Source organism: Pituophis catenifer, unplaced genomic scaffold (genome assembly GCF_029215685.1).
Source record: "Pituophis catenifer annectens isolate HBS135680 unplaced genomic scaffold, rPitCat1.0.hap2 SCAF_4, whole genome shotgun sequence".
NCBI classification, from domain to species: Eukaryota; Metazoa; Chordata; class Lepidosauria; order Squamata; family Colubridae; genus Pituophis; species Pituophis catenifer.
This window is the reverse complement of record NW_027256884.1, coordinates 35,981,694-36,001,338: the sequence shown is the minus strand read 5'-3', so window position 1 is coordinate 36,001,338 and position 19,645 is coordinate 35,981,694. Positions and strand designations below refer to the sequence as shown.

The 19,645-nt window shown below is 38.2% G+C and overlaps 1 protein-coding gene across 2 annotated transcripts; it reads left to right on the top strand.

Moving 5' to 3' along the window:
- Positions 1-663: 663 nt before the first annotated feature.
- LOC139316491 (acetylserotonin O-methyltransferase-like) lies at positions 664-17,840 on the top strand. 2 transcript variants are annotated; one of them, XM_070943227.1, is made up of 9 exons: positions 664-746; positions 2,689-2,820; positions 4,093-4,267; positions 5,812-5,941; positions 10,438-10,506; positions 10,937-11,055; positions 11,870-12,010; positions 12,170-12,292; positions 17,606-17,840. In XM_070943227.1, exons 2-9 carry the CDS (start codon positions 2,749-2,751, stop codon positions 17,812-17,814), a joined length of 1,038 nt encoding a protein of 345 aa, XP_070799328.1. In that variant the 5' UTR covers positions 664-746; positions 2,689-2,748; the 3' UTR covers positions 17,815-17,840. The 2 variants fall into 2 exon arrangements, with proteins under 2 accessions (XP_070799328.1, XP_070799329.1); XM_070943228.1 differs by lacking the exon at positions 664-746 and adding an exon at positions 2,046-2,146.
- The last annotated feature ends 1,805 nt before the right edge of the window (positions 17,841-19,645 follow it).

The window sequence follows — 19,645 nt, the reverse complement described above, 5'->3', positions numbered from 1 at the left end:
CTGATGGATGCTCTGCATCGGAAGCAGAGATAGAGCCAGGGCTGTCCAACATTTCTCAGCTGCCTTTGGAGTCAGAGATAAGTGGGGAAGAAGAACAGCTGGGGCCTGTTCCAGATGCACGTATGCATTGAACAGGGGCCGATTCAAGAAGAAAGGCACACTTAATGGCCCCTCCCTTGCTGGGGAATAAATAGAAGCAAAAGGGGAGTGGTGGTTGCAGGAGACAACAGGTCCTATTTTGTTGGGAAGATTTTCTTATCGTGATTCATGCCTCAGAGACTTCTTGCCAAGAATTAATATAAAGCTCTCGGCCTGGCAATTATCCAAAGACTGATAAGGTCTGTTATTGCAATAAACCTTTGGAAGGATTATTGCCTGGATTTTTTTTGTGTGTGAATGCCATGAATTCACAGTAGCTAAATAAATAAGAGTCTGTTTCTTGGTTCTACTAAGGCTGGGTCAGAACACAAACTAATATCATACCATAATTCTTTTTTTGTAGTGAAAACAAATGTTTCCCCAAAATAATCTGTTTATTGCCACACCCATCCTGACATCTTTAATGAAGAGCTGCCAGGATAAGAACTGGCTTGGCAGGTCAATTAAGCAATTCCTGGAAAGACATTAGTGCTCCGCAGATATATACACCTTTTTCTGACTTCTTTTCCTTTGCTTGAAACTGAAGTTTATCCTCAGTATCTCATGAAAGACTGATTTGGAATCTCCCCTGTTCAGCTGTCCTGTGGGTAAGACTTCATCCACTAAACTCGTAAGAGGCTACTAACCTCAGATTTTCTATCCAGATTTTTACAGATTTTCCTTTGTACGGAATTACCCCAGCTTTGCCAAAGTCATTAGAGAAAAAAATTTACAATTAGACTGTGTAATAATCAAGGAAAAGCAGGTGGAAAAAGCGGATGGCAATTAAGGCTATTCTTTCTACCTAACATAATTTCTAGAATTTTCCTGTCTTTTTTTAAAAAAATTTTTTTTATTTTTTTCAAACATAAACATAAAATATATCTTTCAAGAATGAAGTCTTGATCCAGTCATAGATAGGTACAATCGCTTACCTTTCTTTAACAAGCTCCATTCACAATTTCCCATTACATCCTTTAAAATTAAAAATCAGAACATAAAATTTTTTAACATGAATTCTAGCATCTTAATCTAAACCATTCTATTATATCACCACACATTTAATTTCCAAATATACTTAACTCATTTTTATAACCTAGAATTTTCCTGTCTTGATTTGTGTAGATAGGTTAATATTTAAACTGAAAAATAATTCTGATTTTTAAATTTTCTACAGTGTATGCATATAATTATTGCAATAATAATATTTTAAGTTTATTTTGATATATTAAGTCTTGGGTATAGCATCTTTTAAATACCTCTTTAAATCTTAAAGTTCTATTTTTAAACATTTGTTCTGAAACTAGGTGTTTAGTTTCATGCTATTCTCAACTTCTCCCCATTTTTCTCTAACGCTCTAAACATAGATATTAGCATATTAGCATTTTCTAATTTTCTGAAATTCACTTCCTATAGCTTTCTTAGAGAAATGTATTTTTTTTACTATGTCCACAATTTCCATATCCTAAAAGATGTTGCTCCTTAGTTGTACACGCAGACTTAATTCCTACATATTTTCCTGCAACAAAAGGCCAGTTCTTTTTTTTTTTAATTTGATTTATATGCCGCCCTTCTCCGGAGACTCAGTGCGGCTTACAATGGGCTAAGCAATAGCCTTCATACTTTTGTATATTTATACAAAGTCAGCTTATTGCCCCCACAACTGGGTCCTCAATTTAACTACCTTAGAAAGGATGGAAGGCTGAGTCAACCTTGAGCCTGGTGAGATTCGAATCTGCAGTAATTGCAGGCAGCTGGTGTTAATAACAGGGTGCTTTAAACCACTGTACTACCAAGGTTCTTCTCTTTCTGCCTTTTCGCTTTTCTCATCATTTCCCATTTTCTCAAATAGTTTAAAGGGAAATTCTCTAAACAGTTTTGACACTACTTTCCCCAATTCAGATATGGAGAACCAGGGGACAGACACTCTGAAGGAAGGAACAAAAAAAGAATAAGAAAGAAAAGAAAAGAAAAAAGCCCAACGTCCTGTGTTCTCAAGGGAAATAAGGTTTGGCAGATATGGAGCTTATGGGTGGCATGCATTAAATATGAGAAGCAGTAGTTTAACTTAAACATATATAAAAGAAGGTTTAAGATGGTTGGCTGGAAATGAAGCTGACTTAACAAATCCCTTTCTGGATTTCCCTTTCTTTCATTCTGTTTGCTTTGTTTGTGGGGATGGCCTCATATTCTCTCTGGATTGTGTTTATTGCTTGCCATTCAGCTTGAAAACTTCCATTTTAGAAAGGCTACTTCATCCTGCAAATTTACACTTTTTAGAGCTATGTCATATTTTTCTTAAGGTGTGCCAAACAGACCTGCATATGAGCACACAAGTTCCACATTTACTCCTATTCCTTGTTTCCTGGTTTTCAGGTCATTCCATGAGAGCATCTCTAATGCCAGGGCAGCTAAATTTATTCAGGAGCCTTTGCTGAAGGACTCATGAAAACTTTCTAAGTGTGGCGCTGTTCTCTCTTTAATAATGCTTTCCATACTTTATCCTGGGACATCTTATGGACACCTATATTTTGCTATTTTTACACTCAGGAATACCAACTATTTAGTCTGAAGGAAGGTCCTTTTGGTCAACGAGAGAAGCCAAGAACAATGAGTTCACTAGAAGAAATTGAAAATATTCAAACATTGTTTAGCTACCAGCATTCATTTATAACTTTCAAGGTAAGGTGGGTTAATACTTCCAAATATGAACTCTCAGCTTTGAAATTACAAAAGACCTCCCATTTCTCAGCTTCTTAATGGTTTGAAAACAATAGAAACACAAAAATTTATGTTGTAATGAAAGAGTCAGCTATTAAATTGTTGCAAGATTCTCCATGAATAAATCTCCCAGCCAATTTACTAAATAATCTAGTGATTGTATACTTTCCTGTATGTTTTAATTCTAATCTGGCAACAAAATCTAGATCTGTCCTATATCTAATATTGCATCTAAGTCTTGAGATTTCCTTTTATTTGATAAATTTTGGTTGAATTTATTTAAGGAAACTCTGAGTACTAAATGTGGGGTTTCAGCAATGTTTACTATAATAGATAGGAGGTTCAACATTTAATATTGTATTGGTTTAATTAGTATTCATAAAGCATTAAACAATTTTTTAACTCTGCAAATTATTTTTTTAAATAATTCCTCAAAGCAAATTATTGTGGCAGTAAGAAAGAGGCAGAATCATCATTTTTTAATGCCATAAGCTTTGCTTCCCCAATTGAATATATCATATGTAGGATCTTTTTTTTCCCCCTTAGCCAGGTAGGATCACATATTCTTTCCTTCAGTTTATTCCCCTCTTGGATATCTCCAATAATAGCATAGAGCAGGGGTCTCCAATATTGGCAACTTTAAGACTTGTGGACTTCAACTCCCAGAATTCCTCAGCCAGCTTTGCTGAAAGGTCCATTCTAGGAAGTGGGGTCCAAAATAAATACATTTGGTTTCCTCAGATCATGGAGAGCTTCTTCTTCTTCTTCTTCTTCTTCTTCTTCTTCTTCTTCTTCTTCTTCTTCTTCTTCTTCTTCTTCTTCTTCTTCTTCTTCTTCTTCTTCTTCTTCTTTTCTCCTCCTCCTCCTCCTCCTCCTCCTCCTCCTCCTCCTCTTCCTCCTCCCCCTCTCTCTCTCTCTCCCTTCCCCCCTCCCTCCCCAATCTCTCTGTGTCTATGGGTATAAGTCCATAAGTAAGTTGAGCAAAGCCCAAATCTGTACAAGAAAGGAATATTAGTTGTTTTATTCAGCACAGGGAGAATTTGACTCCACAAATGAATGGATCTCTACATAATGCCTTTTCTCCTCTTATTCAATAGCTGGTGGGGATGGTTAACATGTGTAGGCCTGCTTGATTTCTTCTTTAATAAACTATATGAATAGATTTTGCAATTGTTTGGATGTGAACTGAGGGAACTGCCCATGGCTTTGTTCCTGCTCTCTGCTTCTTCTTAGATAATTTCAACTGCCAGTGAGCTGGGTGTCTTTGATCTCCTGAGGGAATCAGGGGAACCGTTGTCTTCCACAACTCTTGCTGAATGTTTGAGCACCAGCCCCATTGGGATGCAGAGGCTGCTGGAGGCCTGTGTGGGGTTAAAGCTCCTGACATTGGAGTCGAAGGATGGCAAAGGTAATCCTGTGAGAAGCAGGAAGCAACTGGAATGTCCAAGAATTATTCCATAATGGTGGGCAATACGTGGCTGCACCTCTGGAGTTTGACAGATCCAAGAGTTTGTAAAAGAGGTCTTCTGGAAATCATAGGCCAGAAGGCTGATATGGTGTATAGTAACTTGGTTTGTGCATGGGTTTGTTAGCATCATACAATATGCTAATACTAATTTAGTTAACAATATAAATACATGTTTGTCAAAAAAAACATTATAATTTCAAAATACTCCACTGGCCCAAGGTATTTTTTTTAAATATTGATTTAACAATGCAACAGATCTATGGAATGTCTTACTTACTTACTTACTTACTTACTTACTTACTTACTTACTTACTTACTTATTTATTTATTTATTTATTTATTTATTTATTTATTTATTTATTTATTTATTGGTTCGATTTATATGCCGCCCTTCTCCGGAGACTCAGGGCGGCTTACAATGCGTTAAGAAATAGCCTTCATACTTTTGTATAAACTTGCTTAGTAGGGCTTTCACCCTCCCCCCAAGCGGTGTTCTTTTTTATACAAAGTCACCTTATTGCCCCCACAATCCGGGTCCTCATTTTACCTACCTCGAAAGGATGGAAGGCTGAGTCAACCTTGAGCCTGGTGAGATTTGAACTTGCAGTAATTGCAGGCAGCTGGTGCTACTTAATAGCACTTTAGTCTGCTGTGCCATCAAGGCTCTTGTGTGGAGCCTTCTTTGTTTTAGGGATCAGTTTTATTTCCCCAAAAATCAGGATTATTTGCACTTGTGATTATATCATTATGATTGTTTTTTCTTGCATTCAATTGATGCTCAGAGAGTGCCTAGAGTCTAGACAGATCCCTGTAGGTTTTCTGGCAAGGTTTTTAAATTGCCTCCTTCCTAAAGCTGAGAGAATGTGACTAGCTTAAAGTCACCCAGCCAGCTTCGTGACTAACCTGGGACAGAAACTTATACAGGGAGTCCTCGACTTGCAACAGTTCATTTAGTGATTGTTCAAAGTTACTTAATTGTGACTTATGACCATTTTTCACACTAACAACTGTTGCATCCCAATGGTCATGTGATAAAAATTCAGATGCTTAGCAGCTGACTCATATTTATGAGGATTGCAGTGCCCCTGGGTCATGTGATCACCTTTTGCGACTTTTTGACAAGCAAAGTCACTGGAGAAGCCTATTACACTTAACAACAATGTTATTAATTTACCAACTGCAGCGATTCACTTAGCTGTGAGAAGAAAGGTTGTAAATGAGGTAAAACTCATTTAACAAATATCTCACTTAGCCACAGAAATTTTGGGCTCCATTGTGGCAATTGTACCTGTACAATTGTATCTGTACTCTCCATGTTTTTAGTCTGATTCTTTCACCATTGAACCAAATTTACTCTCATATTATTGTGATATGATTGACATAAATACCGCATAATTTGTTTTTAAAGTAGTTTAAAACAATCATGCAAGTATGCCTGTAGTGACTCGAAAGACGGTTACATACAATTTTTGTTTCTTTTTTAGATCTTTATCAAAACACAGACTTTACCAATCTCTACCTGGTCAAATCAAGCCCAAAGACTCAGTATTATTCCATGAAGTTCTATTCTGAAGTTGTGTATCCATCAATGCAAAATTTGCCTGATGCCGTGAGGTAAACAGATTGAGCAGGGGGCTAATAAACTAGAATAAATAAAGAGCATGAAAAATCATCTTAAGATCAGAATTATTAGACCCTTGTCCACAATAAACTAAGGAATTTCACATTTTGGATGTTGAATATGACATTACCACATTTACTTCCTTAATTGCAATGCCACTGGATCATCATCGCTGAATTTACCTGTTTAAATCAAAGGATTCTTTCTTATTTTCCTACGTTTAGAAAAGTCAAGCAGTAAGACATTTTTCTGCCTGTCTGGATTGTTTTAGAGTTTCTTTTCTCCCATTTCAAAACATGGGATTTACACTATTGCTGTAAGATCCTACATAGGCACATCCAAATCTTTAATCAAACCTCAATTAATAGAATAGAATAGAATTTTTATTGGCCAAGTGTGATGTGACACACAAGGAATTTGTCTTGATGCATATGCTCTCAGTGTACATAAAAGAAAAGATACGTTGATCAAGAATCATAAAGTACAACATTTAATGATAGTCATAGGGTAGAAATAAGCAATCAAATCATATGACGGCTGTGGCCAGGGGGGCTTTCTATCAGGTTCGCCTGATACGCCAGTTGCGCCCCTTTCTGGATCGGGACTCCTTATGCACGGTCACTCATGCCCTCGTCACTTCCCGCCTGGACTACTGCAACGCTCTATACATGGGGCTCACCTTGAGGAGCACTCGGAGACCCCAACTGGTGCAGAATGCAGCCGCGCAGGTACTTATGGGGGCGACATGGCGCTCCCACGTGACACCTCTCCTGCGCGAGCTGCATTGGCTTCCAGTGGTCTTCCAGGTGCGCTTCAAGGTTTTGGTTCTCATCTTCAAAGCACTCCATGGCTTAGGGCCCGGTTACTTATGAGACCACCTTCTGCCACCGATAACCTCCCACCACCAATACGCTCCCACAGAGAGGGCCTCCTCAGGATACCATCGGTCAGGCAATGTCGGCTGGTGATCCCCCGGGGAAGAGCCTTCTCTGTGGGGGCACCCGCCCTCTGGAATGAGCTACCCCCAGGGATACGACTGATCCCAGACCTCCGGACCTTCCGCCGGGCTCTGAAGACTTTTTTATTTCAGCAAGCCGGGCTGGGTTAAAAATCTTTTAATTGGTGAATTTTATGGGTAAGGGGTTTTAAATTGGGGGAAGCCAACATAAATTTAATTTTGTTTTTAAAGTATTTTAATATTTATATTGTATGTTTTTTAATTTTGGCTGTTCACCGCCCCGAGTCCTTCGGGAGAGGGGGCGGTATAAAAATTTAATAAATAAATAAATAAATAAATAAATAAATAAATAAATAAATAAATAAATATTAGGAAACAGTCACTATAAATCCTAAGGATACAAGCAACAAAGTTACAGTCATAATTGGTGTTAATTATTCAATACCAGCATTGGTAGAATCAGATTGATCATGAATGATCTTATATAAATTATAGTGAGCTGTATCTAATTTCTCCTTGGGTGGGAAACTGCCACAACTCCCAGATCTATGGAGAACAGTTACCCAAATTGTGAGAAAAAAAGAAACCCACAGAAGAGAATTGATGCCCCATAACAATTTGTTTCATAACAATTGCCAAGAAAATTACATGAACATCTTCATGTAATCATCATGAGCCCAACTTGACTTAAGGAGCTATTATCCTTATTGTGACACTTAAAAACAGTATCATTTTTTAAATAAGAGAATTATTTATTAATTCTTATTAAATTGGAAATCTCTACATCGTCTATGCCAAAATGAAAACACAACAATAGTAAATTATGGACAGGCATTATGTTGCTGTTCACAATTTTCCCTCCCTTTTTAATTGGTTCCATCATTAAAAAGTTACACAAGAACAAAACTCAAACCCTAATTATAAAAGCAAACATTTTGAGTTATGCCATAGAGTCATTTCATTAAAATGAATAAGTGAGATTTGAGATTTCTCCAGATGATTTATTGTTTATATATTTATTCTGTAGACTAAGTCAATAACTTCTAAAAAATAAAATTGTAATTTATATGAAAACAATAATTATTAGATGCCTGCCAATCAAAAAATTTTCAAATTTTCCTTATAAAAGTAATTTAACTCATAAGAGGCATGTTTAAGTTAAAGTAAAATGAAAAGCAGCAATTGCAAAGAAAAAAATTCAAAGAAAAAACAGCAGAAATCAGGATAAACATAAAACATTTTTGGGTGTTACACAGTTCTTAAAATAGAAAAATATCAACATATTCCCTGTTACAAGTGCCAGCAGCAGTTAGAACTGGAATTCCTATCACTAACTGATGCAATCATAAAGTATGATGCCATGTGATCATGTTGCTTAGCAACTGCAATTCTAGCACTTTCAGTTGCCATCATTGTATGAGGACTGCATGCATCATTAAGCAAGAGCCTCATGTGATCGCGACTTCCAGCTTCCTGCCAGCTTTCCCATTAACTTTGTTTGTAGGAAGCTGACAGGAAACATCATGATCACTACATAGATTGTACAATGTCTGGAACTCCAAGGACAAATCATAAGTACCATTCATTCAATCCATATTTTGAAAGTTCGCTAAACAAATGGTCGTAACTTGAGGACTACCTGTATATCACTCCAATCTTCATCTTATTTGTTAACTACTAGAATGTTTTGTTTATTTATTTATTTGTTTCGTCAAGCATGTATTTGGTAACAGATACAAGTATAAACATGATTATGAATACATGAAATGGATACGAATAAAAGGAACCATTAGGGCAGGTACGGTAGGCACGCTGGTGCGCTTAAGCATGCCCCTTAAAGACCTTTTAGGAATGGGGTGAGGTCTACAGTAGACAGTCTAAGGTTAAAGTTTTGGGGGGTTGGGGAAGAAACCACAGAGTCAGGTAGTACATTCCATGCATTGATCACTCTGTTACTGAAGTCATATTTTCTGCAATCAAGTTTGGAGCAGTTTACTATGAGTTTGTATCTATTGTGTGCTCTTGTATTGTTTTGGTTGAAGCTGAAGTATTCATTGACAGGTAGGACATTGTAGCAGATGAATTTAAGTACTACACTTAGGTCTGACTGAAGACGATGTTCTAAGTTGTCTAGTTTCAAATCTTTATTGTCAGTGCACAACATATGTACAATGAGATTGGTTGAGCTCCCTCAGTGCACCCCCCCCCCCCAAACACAATACAACTCTAAGACCAAAATTTCAAGTCTGGTGGCATAAGGTATTTTGTTGCAAGCAGAGGAGTGGAGGACTCTTCTCGTGAAATATCTCTGGACAATGTTGATCCCTGTTCACAACATTGAAACTCTACAATGCAATGAACCACTTGACTTTTGCCACCAAATGAGAAGAGAGGAGTTATTGGAAAAGAAGATTGGTTATTGGAAAAGAAGATTGGAGGAGTTATTGGTGAAGATTGAAGGAAAAAAGGAGAAGGAGATGGCAAAGGATAAGATGGTTAGGTAGTGTCATCGACACAATGAATATGAGTTTGGACAAAGTCTGGGAGACAATGGAGTACATGAGACCTGGTGTGCGATGGTCCACGGGGTTGCGAAAAGTCGGACAAAACCCAGTGACTGAATTTTGAGCTAATCTGTCCAATGTAAATCTTAAAACAAAAAGATTGGGTTTTTTCCCTACAGCAACCCGCTGTGCCCGCGTGACACCCCTCCTGCGCGAGCTGCACTGGCTTCCAGTGGTCTTCCGGGTGCGATTCAAGGTGTTGGTTACCACCTTTAAAGCGCTCCATGGCACGGGACCCGGGTACCTTCAAGACCGTCTTCTGCCACCAATAGCCTCCCACCGACCAGTCCGTTCCCACAGAGAGGGTCTCCTCAGGGTGCCATCAGCCAAGTTATGTCGGCTGGCGACACCCAGGGGGAGGGCCTTCTCTGTGGGAGCCCCAGCCCTGTGGAATGAACTGCCCCCGGAAATACGCAAGATCTCTGACCTCCGGGTGTTCCGCTGCGCATTGAAGACCTTGTTGTTCCGCCAGGCAGGGCTGTCAATATAATAATTTTAAATTGGAGTATTTTAAATTTTAGAGTTTTTAAAGCAGCCAAATCTATTTAATTATTTTAATTTTTAATTATTGTTGTGTCTTGTGTTTTTAAACTGGCTGTACACCGCCCTGAGTCCTTCGGGAGAAGGGCGGTATAGAAATAAAATTATTATTATTATTATTATTATTATTATTATTATTATTATTATTATTATTATTATTATTATTATTATTATTATTAAATCCATTAACAGTGAATTCATAAACCTGTTGAATTAGGATTGCCCCCAAATAATCTTTTAAACCAAAAATATTAAAAGAACTTTTTCCAAAAAAGAAAAAGAAAAAACAAAAGATTTGTAAGGCAGAAGTGTAGAAGTGAGCTTGGTTTATTCTGTAAGACATTAAAGACCTACTTCAATGCAGAAGAAAATGCCAGGATGATTCTCTTGTTTGTTTGTTTTTTAATTCTTTTTAAAATTCTTTTAGGAAAGGAAAAAATCAGATTCCATCAATATTTGGCTCTGCCTCAAACAAGACTTTTGAGGTCATTTACAGGTAACATTTTAATTTTAGAGAATGGTCATTAAATAGAGTAATTTTTGTGGGCAACTCATCAATATCTTAACAGTGTCATTATTTTCTTTATCATATGTTCTTGACCCCTCAGTTTCACCATATTCAACTTCTCTTTTATGGCTCTGGAATGTTGTTGTGGCACATCTAATTAACCAGGCATTTCTTTTTAATGTACAAAGCATGATTTGCAGTTAGAGTACCTGTATGAATCTGTTTTTTTTCAGGCACATTATAACGTTGTCCACCAAAATGGCAGGACTGCTCCATATATCACATGCAGATTTTTCCAAATCCTGATCAGCATCATTTAAGTGATGCTGTAAAAAGAATTTCTTTCATTCAAACATATATACATAAAAACAATAGGAGTTTGTAAAGTTATATTGAGAGATGTTCATTTCAATTCTAGATCAAATGAAAAGTTACAAACCTTCTCCAATTTCATGAATGAGCTCTGGCCTGTGGTAGGAAGAGAAGTGCTTTCTGCCTTTGACCTGTCCCAGTTCCCACTCATTTGTGATCTGGGTGGTAAGTACAGCCAGTGTTTTGCCATCTTCTTCACATGTTGGGTCAATGGGTTGTATGGGTTCTTAACTTCTCTTACAAATCTTTTCATCCGCATTTGGAAAAGGAGAAATCCTTCGGAGATTACAAAAAACCACTTTGGGATATCTATAGCAGACTTTGAGAAATAGTCCTGTTTTAAAGATGATTAACTGTCACTCTGACCTGATACGGTATAACAGTCAATGGAGAAATTGGCAGAGGTGTTTGAAAAGAGGAGAGAGTTCTGAAAAGAAAACAGTCATCTCCACCTCCCCTTTTCCAGTGTTGACCAAGGATGGGAAGGAACTGAAATCAGAGGATAGCAGGCTGATGAGTAAAGGACCCTTAAACTGGATTTGCCTGGGAACATTTGGGAGATGCAAGAGATCATGACTGAAGATGAGGTGGGATTTGGTGCCGTTTGAGACGATGTTCAGTTTTTGTCTCTTCAATCTGCATCAAATGCCAAAGTTTTTGGACCTTTTGAATATTTAGTGCATCCATCCTAAGGAATTTTTATAGCCTGGAAGAACCATATGAAAGTTGAGAATCAATTGACTCCAATCTCTGTTCTTTTTCCCTATTAGTATTTGTTTTTCATTATATGGAAAACATCATATGATATGATGTGATGCCATGATATGAAGCATAGCAAATTTGAAAGTAGTTTGTCTCATTTTTGAAATTATTTGATTACAATTAATCTGATGTGCAGCTGTAGAGAAATAATAGGCAGGTAGCTTCATAGAAAAAAATTAAATGTAATTACTTAATTACATTTTGTTCTGTATTTAAGGAAACTTTGGTGGCTTAGCTAAGGAATTGATTTCACTCTACCCAAAATGTATCGTGACCATTTTTGACCTCCCTGAAGTAGTGGAAGCCTCCAAGAACCATTGTTTGTCTTCAGAAGAGACCCGAATCACTTTCCATGCAGGTAAAAGTTGCAATATTCCTTATGGGTTGAACTCATGTCTTGCTAAGCACAAGAAACTTTCACAGGCAGACTGGATTCTGTGGTTTTTAAAGGGAAAAAAGATTATTCTATCAGAATAATCTGGAAGACATGGTGCTAAATGAGATTTTACTTTTATAGGTGATTTTTTTAAAGATCCATTTCCTGAAGCGGACCTGTACATTTTGGCCAGGATTCTGCATGACTGGTCAGACGAGAGATGTTCGCAGCTGTTACATAAAGTGTACCAGGCCTGCAAACCTGGTAGGTGTTCTTTAATCATAGAAAGTTAAATCTGCTAAGGAACTGGCAAAGTTCACACATGGCTCAAGTTTTGAACTCCCCTAAATCTAGTGTCATTTCAAATTTACCACCCAATTCTCCTGGGCCTTCAACTAGCATCTTAGAATAATTTATTCAGCTGCAGTACTGAAGAAATTATGGTTCCATAGTGATTCTTCCAGCTATCTCTGCTCTATAACCCAAAAGGTCTTTGTTGTACAGATCAGATTCATCCGTATTTTAGTTTCTGTGGTACAAATTAATAGGACCTCCCATTATGACCCTGTGACTCTTTACTACTTCTTGGCCTCTACTGCCTAGATATATATTTGCAATCTTTCTACACTTGCTGCAAAAATGACTAAATTGGTAAGTAATAGCTTCTTCATGGTGGAAGAATATAATAATAATAACCCCAGTGAGACACTACTTTGATGTGGTTGGGGGGCTTGAAAGCTATGAGGAAACCAAGAGCTCTCCCAGAGGTTCAATCATACTGGATGGTTTCATCAGAGGAATCAGGCAAAGAATGTCTCTCCCATAAAAAATATGGCGAGATGTAAATTATAGAAACCTGTACCAATATTAATAGGCACCTTGGGTACAATCTCAAAAGATCTGAAGCACCACTTGAACATCATCACTCAATTGCAAAAGGAAACTTTAATTGGAAGATGCTTACATCCTTAGACAATACCTTTAGCATCATCAAATAACAACATATCAAATAACAACATTTGCCTATCCCAAGTCCTTGGTAGATAATAGGTGTGTAAAAATGCTTAATCCAGTCTAAACATCTGCTGACTGTGCAGCCAACCACAAGAAAAATAATTGGATAACATTAAGGATGTACAAGTTAAAAAGTTGATTAGTAAAGAATACATCCAGAGAGTGAGAAAATTGCTAATGACAATATTGAAAAGTGGAAACACCATCAAATCCATCAATACAAGCCCATACACTGCTAGAATTTTTACTGGACATAAGCTGAACTGGACAATTTGGACTGAAAAACAATAAAACTAATGACTATTTACTGTCTTACAACCCCATAATAATATTGATAATTATACCTGCCCACATAAATGAAAGCAGAAGCTTACTTCAAGTCAAACAAATTGTCAAAGAAGTAGACGCATTGGCTGATTATATATGGCAGCCAATAACAAGTCTGATGCAACTTACAAATTGGACCTTTATAACTGGAAATAAAGCATGAATGTTGATAGATTATATTATAATATAATATAAGAGGGAGCAATCACTCAGCGGTTAAAAATGCTGAGTTTGGTACTTCCTGCCGACGTCACAGCAAGATTGGACGTGAGGAGTGAGTCTCCGTGGACCCATGCCGAGTCCTAGACCCGAAAGAAAGGAACTAAAGGGTGAAAAGCTAAAGATCTTTTAAACCTTTTAAAACATAGAAAATTGGATTTTTAAACTGGGTAGGTATTGTTTTGGAAAGGCATTATAAAATGCTGGAACTATTTACTTGAATAACCAACTTTGCTTTTATAAATTGAACCAAAATTGGATTATCAGACTTGAAACAATGCTGAAACCTAAGCTGAAGGCGCCATCTACTGGTGAATGGAAAATATACCATATCATAGCAACATTCATCTGGAGGACTGTGGTGAGACTTACTGTTCTATAACTATCTATTTTATGATTACTGGAGACTTTATTGTGAGAATAAGGAAGACTCTTAAGTAAAGTAAAGTGACTTTTGATTTGTGGAAGCTACTTGGATTACTTAAATGGAACTGAGTAATAATCCTGAGATGTAAAGGACTATGATTATTGAACCTTCTGAGGAGCAACATTGGACTTGAATAATACCATTGTTTTGGGACTATTGCGAGGCATAAATGGGAAAACAGAAAATATCCTACAACTGATAATGAATGAAGATCAAAGAGTCCAGGAAAGAAAGGAGACAGCAGAAAGAATGGAGGAAAAGATAGAACAGACAAACCACCAAATAAAAGGAGAAGATGATAAAGATAATAATGACTGATAAAGTAAACCAAGGGAAAAATACTTTAAGAGATTTAAAAATTAAATTGGATACCTTGCAAGATATTTTTGAAAGGGAGATAGGGGTTTGGGTGGTCACTTTGGAGACCTGGCAGCTTAGGAGGGTAGAGATGGGAGAAATATTCAGATTGAAGAGTGAAGACATAGATGCTGATAGAGGCAAATATCCAAGGGAAGAGTATGGGAGGCAAGCTAAAAAACGAACAAGAATTGACGTATTAAAACGGGCAAGAGATGATGGATAGAAAGGAATTATTTCTTTTTTTTCTTTCTTTTTTCCCTAATATAATGATAGTCTGATTAAAAACTAGAATAGAGACAGAAATAAGAATACACAGCTTTATTTAAAGTAATAGATGGAAAGATTGGAGATTGAAAGATGGTATCATTGTTGTTGTTAGTCACGAAGTTGTGTCCGATCCATCACAACCCCATGGACAACGTTCCTCCAGGCCTTCCTGTCCTCTACCATCCCCCAGAAGTCCATTTAATCTCACGCTGACTACTTCAGTAACTCTATCCAGCCACCTCAGTCTCTGTTGTCCCTTTCTTCTTTTGCCCTCAATTGTTCCCAGCATTCGGCTCTTCTCCAGTGAATCCTTCCTTCTCATTAGTAATGAAGGACTATGTCTTAATATAAACAAGTGTTTTAACACTAGGATTAGTAATGGAGACCTGACTAGAAGTTAAAATATAGGTAGAAATAAGAAATAGGAGGAATATTAGCAGACATAATTTTTATTTAATAGAGTAGATTGAAAAATTAGAGGTTGAAAGATGGTATTACTATATACGCTTAATAATGTCATTGGCATTAAAATGGAACATTGAAATATTGAATAACTACTCTAAAACAAACATGTATATCAGTACTAGGATTATATAAATTTGATTAATGTTGTTGTTGTTGTTATTGCTGTTTGTATCAAAATGAATTATACCCAGAAGCCATGCGTTCAGGTATTGATATTGATATATATTTTAAAATTAAAAAATGCTGAACTTGTTACCTGGAAAGCTGACAGCCAGAGTTTGAAACCTGAGTGCCATGCAATGGTGTGAGCTTTTGTTACTTGCCCCCGCTCCTGCCAACCCAGCAGTTCAAAAGCACGCAAATGCAAGTAGATAATTAGGTACCACTTCAGTGTGGGTGTAACAGCATTCTATGCCGCTCAGTGTACAGTCATGCTGGCCATATGACCATGGAAGTGTCTTTGCACAACACTGGCTTCCTTGGCTAAGAAACAGATGAGCACCGCCCTAGAATCAGACACAACTGGACAGGGTAAACTTTTACCTTTATAATATAATCTAATGAAACACAAACAGAATTTTGACAAGGAAAAACTTTACATGGTCAACTTCTACAAAAGATTGAGGAAAGCCTTGGAGGCTCCAGAGGATTATAAACGCTTCCTTGAGTGAGGGTTTCTTGCCTCCCGCCTTGAAAGAGGCGGTGGTGAGGTCCCTCCTCAAGAAGCCCTCTCTTGACCCAGCTGTTTTGGCAAACTATCGTCCAGTTTCCAACCTTCGCTTTTTGGCGAAGGTTGTTGAGAGTGTGGTGGTGCGACAGCTCCCGCAGTACCTGGATGAAACCGTCTATCTAGATCTGTTCCAGTCTGGCTTCAGGCCCGGGTACAGCATGGAAATGGCATTGGTCGCGTTGGCTGATGATCTCTGGAGGGCTCGGGACAGGGGTTGGTCCTCTATTCTGGTCCTATTAGACCTCTCAGTGGCTTTTGATACCATCGACCATGGTATCATGCTGCACCAGCTGGAGGGGTTGGGAGTGGGAGGCACTGTTTTACGGTGGTTCTCCTCCTATCTCTCCGACCAGTCGCAGTCCGTGTTTGCTGGGGGGCAGAGGTCAACCTCAAGGAACCTGGTTTGTGGGGTGCCGCAAGGGTTGGTCCTCTCGCCTCTCCTGTTCAACATTTATGTGAAGCCGCTGGTGAGATCATCCGTGGTTTTGTGGTGCAGTACAATCTATACGTTGACGACACCCAGCTGTACATCTCCACTCCAGACCACCCCAATGATGCCCTTGAAGTGATGTCCCAGTGCCTGGAGGCCGTGTGGGTTTGGATGGGGAGGAACAGGCTCCGACTCAACCCCTCCAAGACTGAGTGGCTGTGGTTGCCGGCATCCTGATATAGCCAGCTGGTGCCATCACTGGCTATTGGGGGCGAGACATTGGCCCCCACGGAGAGGGCGCGTAACTTGGGTGTCCTCCTGGATGCACGGCTGTCTTTAGAAGAGCATATGACGGCTGTGGCCAGGGGGGCTTTCTATCAGATTCGCCTGGTACGCCAGTTGCGCCCCTTTCTGGATCGGGACTCCTTATGCACGGTCACTCATGCCCTTGTCACTTCCTGCCTGGACTACTGCAATGCTCTCTACATGGGGCTCCCCTTGAGGAGCACCTGGAGGCTCCAGCTGGTGCAGAATGCAGCTGCGCGGGTACTTGTGGGGGCGACATGGCACTCCCACATAACACCTCTCCTGCACGAATGGCATTGGCTTCTGGTGGTCTTCTGGGTGCGCTTCAAGGTATTGGTTCTCATCTTCAAAACGCTCCATGGCTTAGGGCCCGGTTATTTACAAGACCACCTTCTGCCACCAATAACCTCCCACCGGCCAATATGTTCCCACAGAGAGGGTCTCCTCAGGGTACCGTCGGTCAGGCAATGTCGGCTGGCGACCCCCAGGGGAAGAGCCTTTTCTGTGGGGGCACCCACCCTCTGGAATGAGCTACCCCCAGGGATACAACTCCGGACCTTTCGCCGGGCTCTGAAGACTTTTTTATTTCAGCAAGCTGGGCTGCCTTAAAATTTTTAATTGGTTAATTTTATGGGTAAGGGGTTTTAAATTGGGGAAAGCCAATATAGATTTAATTATGTTTTAAAGTATTTTAATGTTTATATTGTATGTTTTTTAATCCTGGCTGTTCATCGCCCCAAGTCCTTCGGGAGAGGGGCGGTATAAAAATTTAATAAATGAATGAATGAATGAAATGAGAATACTGTACTTAAAAAAGCTGCAAATTGACAAAATGTCCAAGAACAACAACAACAAATTGGTCTGTATTGTCTATTGGCAAGAATAAATATAATATATTTGAAAGAAGGATTCATAACATAAAATTTGGGCATTTTCAAAATATTATATAATGTTTATTGGGCTGTTGAAATAAGTACTATAGCAACATTTTCTCATCTCTAAATATATATTTTGAAATATATTTTGAAACAGGTGGTGGTGTCTTAATAGTGGAAATTCTTCTTGATGAAGACAGAAGAGGGCCTTTAGCAGCCCACATCTACTCCTTGTTAATGTTGCTCTACACTGAAGGGAAAGAACGGTCAACAACTGAGTTTAACGTGCTTCTCCACAAGGCTGGTTTCCAAGAAGTTGAGTTAAAGAAAGGAAACTTCTTTCATATTATTCTAGGAAGAAAATAATGTTGCCTCTGATTTCTTCCTGTTAAATGTTTAAGACAAAATTGCAGACTCAAAGTCTTGATTTGTTAATTATAGATATACTCTATACTTTTTCCATGTCCACAGATGATCCTTTTCTTATCACAAAATAGTTTCACCATAACTAGGGATCCCTGATCATGGCTGCAAAAATCCTGAGAACCAATTCTGAGCAATAAAGAGATAGAGGAAATTGTTATCACATGACAAAAATTAATCTCCTTATAGAACTTTAGTTCTTCCCATCCGTACATACAAAGGCAATCTTCTTATACACATTTTTTTGGCCATGTCCCACCTAACCATCTCTAAACTCCTGATGCCCCCTTCCCCTTGGTGATATATAATTCTTATGTTACTCAAAAAGTGAACTCTACTCATGCAGAGGAAACCTAAAAAGATGGTATTACTATATACGCTTAATAATATCATTGGCATTAAAATGGAACATTGAAATATTGAATAACTACTTTAAAACAAACATGTATATCAATACAAGGATTATATAAATTTGATTTATGTTGTAATAATAATAATAATAATAATAATAATAATAATAATAATAATAATAATAATTCACTGGAAATTGTGCCAGAAGTTTGAATTTGAGTACAACAAAAACCACTGGGAACATCAGGCTGAGAAAGTTTTAGAGAATGAGAAACTCAAGATCTTGTGGGATTTTAGGATTCAGATTGACAGGCACTTGGTCCACAACACACCTGACATAACAATAGTTGAAAAGAAAAAAGTATGGTTCATTGACATTGCAATACCTGGTAATGCACGGATTGAAGATAAGCAGCAAGAAAAAAATCACAAAGTACCAAGACTTGCAAATTGAAGTTGAGCGACTGTGGAAAAAGAAATCATGTGTTGTCCCGATTGTAATTGGAGCCCTTGGAGCAATACCCAAAGGGCTACCCCGCTATTTAGAAATTCTAAATTTGCGGACTTGAACATTTTGACTCTACAAAAAACCACCTTACTCGGAACAGCTTACATCCTCCGACGATACCTTAACAGTTCCTAGGTCCTTGGTTAGGACTCGAGCTGCTGAGCTATTAACCAGCCTCAAAGGCTGTGAATCTCACTAAAGAATTAATAATAATAATAATAATAATAATAATAATAATAATAATAATAATAATAATAATAAATTTTTGCTTTAATTTATATGCCGCCCTTCTCCAGAGACTCAGGGCGGCTTACAATGCGTTAAGCAATAGCCTTCATACTTTTGTATATTTATACAAAGTCAGCTTATTACCCCCACAATCTGGGTCCTCATTTTACCTACCTTTGAAAGGATGGAAGGCTGAGTCAACCTTGAGCCTGGTGAGATTTGAACTTGCAGTAATTGAAAGCAGCAGATGTTAATAACAGTGCTTTAGTCCACTGTACTACAGGCTCTACAGGCTCTTAACTTGGTTTAAACAAGATTCAAATTGCCCCCATTAAAAATCAAATTGTTCCCCTGTGGGGTGTGGGTCCCACGTTGGGAACCACTGCATTAAACAGAGAACAGAGTACAAGAGAAAATCTGAAGGCTCCAGATCAGGACTCTAACCCACGCATATTGCTTTGCTAATTCAATATTGACAGCTTCTCTAGAAAGCAATTAAGCATTAGAAATTCTGCAACACACAGGATGCAATAGCTGTTCCACCACCATTCTTGATATATTTCTGCTGATCTGCTATATTTGGTTTTCACCAAATGCGGCATTAGGCATTATGGACAGACATCTCCACTTTGGTCTCATCTGTCCAAAGGAAAATGACCCAGGAGTCAGGTGATTTGTTCAGATGGA

Coding starts and splice junctions, on each gene's coding strand:
- LOC139316491 (XM_070943227.1), top strand. CDS start 2,749: ATGAGTTCACTAGAAGAAATTGAAAATATTCAAACATTGTTTAGCTAC. Junction 5,942..10,437: donor AATTTGCCTGATGCCGTGAG/GTAAACAGATTG, acceptor AAATTCTTTTAG/GAAAGGAAAAAATCAGATTC. Junction 12,011..12,169: donor CCGAATCACTTTCCATGCAG/GTAAAAGTTGCA, acceptor TTACTTTTATAG/GTGATTTTTTTAAAGATCCA.